The sequence below is a fragment of the Hipposideros armiger genome, unplaced genomic scaffold (assembly GCF_001890085.2).
Source record: "Hipposideros armiger isolate ML-2016 unplaced genomic scaffold, ASM189008v1 scaffold_50, whole genome shotgun sequence".
NCBI classification, from domain to species: Eukaryota; Metazoa; Chordata; class Mammalia; order Chiroptera; family Hipposideridae; genus Hipposideros; species Hipposideros armiger.
Genome location: NW_017731400.1, coordinates 2,717,387 through 2,720,418, shown reverse-complemented (window position 1 = coordinate 2,720,418; position 3,032 = coordinate 2,717,387). Strand labels below are relative to the sequence as shown.

General features: G+C 62.6%; 1 protein-coding gene across 1 annotated transcript; it reads left to right on the top strand.

Moving 5' to 3' along the window:
- The first annotated feature begins 998 nt into the window (after window positions 1-998).
- SOX4 (SRY-box transcription factor 4) lies at window positions 999-3,026 on the top strand. Its single transcript, XM_019640485.1, has one exon. The coding sequence runs from the start codon at window positions 1,097-1,099 to the stop codon at window positions 2,504-2,506; it is 1,410 nt and encodes a 469-aa protein (XP_019496030.1). The 5' UTR covers window positions 999-1,096; the 3' UTR covers window positions 2,507-3,026.
- The last annotated feature ends 6 nt before the right edge of the window (window positions 3,027-3,032 follow it).

Here is a 3,032-nt window from a genome sequence, read left to right as displayed (position 1 = left end):
CACACACACACACACACACACACACACACACACACAGCGCAAAAGGAAAAAAGAGGCAGCAGAAATCTCAGCTGTACTTCTAGCCCTTTTAAAAAGTTTGCTCTGTAAATTGGAATGAGGTCAGATTTGGAGCTTCTCATTGCACGCGGAGATTATTATTGCATCGGGTTCCAAGCCAATGGGAAGCACCGGGGAGGGGCTTGGCACGAGGAAGCGTTGGTTACAGCGGCTGATTGGCCCCGGCCAAGACTGTGAAAGGATAAAGAGGCGCGAGGCGGAATTGGGGTCTGCTCTAAGCTGCAGCAAGAGAAACTGTGTGAGGGGAAGAGGCCTGTTTCGCTCCTGGGTCTCTAGTTCTTGCACGCTCTTTTAAGAGTCTGCATTGGAGGAACTCTGCCATTACCAGCTCCCTTCTTGCAGAAGGGAGGGGGAAACATACATTTATTCATGCCAGTCTGTTGCATGAAGGCTTTTTGGCTTCTTACCTTGCAGCAAAATTGCACAAACTCCTTAGTGCCGATTCCGCCCACTGAGAGTCCTGGTGCCAGAGTCTTTTTGGCTTTGCATTGTAGGAAAGGGGCTAAATGATAGAGACGATGTCGCTTTCCTGAGCTCCTGAGAGCGCTTGTGAACTGGAATCAACTGCTTCAGGGGAAGAAGAAAAAAAAAAAAAAAAGACTTGTCTGGGAGGCGGCGAGAAACTTGCATTGGAAGCTTCAGCAACCAGCATTCAAGAAACTCCTCTCCACTTTAGCACGGTCTCCAGACTCAGAGCCAAGAGACAGAGCAAACTGCGGCGCGGTGAGAGAGAGAGAGGGAGAGAGAGAGAGAGAGAGAGGACGAGACAGAGGAGGGACAGTCTCCAGCCTGGGAACTATAACTCCTCTGCAAGAGGCGCAAGACTCCTTCCCTGCATCTTTTTGGAGACTTTGCTCGCCCACCTCCGCCCCGGCCAGGAGTGGAGGGGCCCGCTCGGCCGCCGCGCGCCTCCTCCCGTTTGGCGTGCGCTAGGCTCAGGGAGCCGAGAGGGCCCGGCGATAGCGCCGCGGCCGCCGCAAGGCTGTGAGCGCGCGTGGGCGCCCGCCGAGCCGGGGCCATGGTGCAGCAAACCAACAACGCCGAGAACACGGAAGCGCTGCTGGCCGGCGAAAGCTCGGACTCGGGCGCCGGCCTCGAGCTGGGCATCGCCTCGTCCCCCACGCCCGGCTCCACCGCCTCCACGGGCGGCAAGGCCGACGACCCGAGCTGGTGCAAGACGCCGAGCGGGCACATCAAGCGGCCCATGAACGCCTTCATGGTGTGGTCGCAGATCGAGCGGCGCAAGATCATGGAGCAATCGCCCGACATGCACAACGCCGAGATCTCCAAGCGGCTGGGCAAACGCTGGAAGCTGCTCAAAGACAGCGACAAGATCCCTTTCATTCGGGAGGCGGAGCGGCTGCGCCTCAAGCACATGGCTGACTACCCCGACTACAAGTACCGGCCCAGGAAGAAGGTGAAGTCCGGCAACGCCAACGCCAGCTCCTCGGCCGCGGCCGCCTCCAAGCCTGGAGAGAAGGGCGACAAGGTCGGTGGCAGCGGCGGGGGCGGCCACGGGGGCGGCGGCGGCGGCGGGAGCAGCAACGCGGGGGGCGGAGGCGGCGGCGCGAGCGGCGGAGGCGCCAACTCTAAACCGGCGCAGAAAAAGAGCTGCGGCTCCAAGGTGGCAGGCGGCGGGGGCAGCAAGCCGCACGCCAAACTCATCCTGGCTGGCGGCGGCGGCGGCGGGAAAGCGGCGGCCGCCTCGTCCTTTGCTGCCGAGCAGGCGGGGGCCGCCGCCCTGCTGCCCCTGGGCGCCGCGGCCTCCGACCACCACTCGCTGTACAAGGCGCGGACTCCCGGCTCTGCCGCCTCCGCGGCGGCCTCGGCCCCCACCGCGCTCGCGGCCCCGGGCAAGCCCCCGGCGGAGAAGAAGGTGAAACGCGTCTACCTGTTCGGCAGCCTGGGCGCCGCGGCGTCGCCCGCGAGCGGCGTGGGTGCGGCCGCCGACCCCAGCGACCCCCTGGGCCTCTACGAGGAGGGGGGCGCGGGCTGCCCGCCCGACGGGCCGAGCCTGAGCGGCCGCAGCAGCGCCGCGTCGTCGCCAGCCGCTGGCCGCTCGCCGGCGGACCATCGCGGCTACGCCAGCCTGCGCGCCGCCTCGCCCGCGCCGTCCAGCGCGCCCTCGCACGCGTCCTCCTCGGCTTCGTCGCACTCTTCCTCCGCCTCCTCCTCCGCGGGCTCCTCGGCCTCCGACGACGAATTCGAGGACGACCTGCTCGACCTGAACCCCAGTTCAAACTTTGAGAGCATGTCCCTGGGCAGTTTCAGCTCGTCGTCGGCGCTGGACCGAGACCTGGACTTCACCCTGGAGCCGGGCTCGGGCTCGCACTTCGAGTTCCCGGACTACTGCACGCCCGAGGTCAGCGAGATGATCTCGGGGGACTGGCTCGAATCCAGCATCTCCAACCTGGTCTTCACCTACTGATGGCGCGCGCTGGAGAGGAGGGCCGGGGCGACAGAGGGAGAAAAGGTGGACAGAGAGAAAAGTTTGAAAGAGAAAAGGGAAAAAAAGAAAAAAAGGAAAAGGAAAAAAAAAAAAGTGATAACCGGGGCCGGCTCGGCCGTGTGGCGGTCGCCGGAGAGGAGCGCGCGTCGTTTGGGGACCCCGCGCTCCCATCCCCCACACTCTCCGGGGACGCGGCGGAGCGGAGGGAGACGGGCGACCTTTTATTGTTGTTGTTGATGTTGTTGTGATGGCGAAAAAGCTCCTTTGAGTGTCCTCCCCTTTGCGTGAAAAGACCCCCCCACCCTCCCGCCTTTGCTCCCGGGCTTCCGGACTGGTCTGCACCCCAGCAAAAAGCCAAGTTGGGAGTTTTCTCGAGACTGAAGGAATCTCGTCCCTTTCTCATCGCTCCCTTCGTGTTTTTGTTTTCTTTTTTGGTCAAGAAAGGAAGGGGGTTAACAAAAAAAAAAATCCAGCGCGCCCCTGGGGATTTTGTCCCTAGCACTCC

Excerpts from the sequence above, each read along its gene's own strand:
- SOX4 (XM_019640485.1), top strand. The coding sequence starts at position 1,097 with ATGGTGCAGCAAACCAACAACGCCGAGAACACGGAAGCGCTGCTGGCC.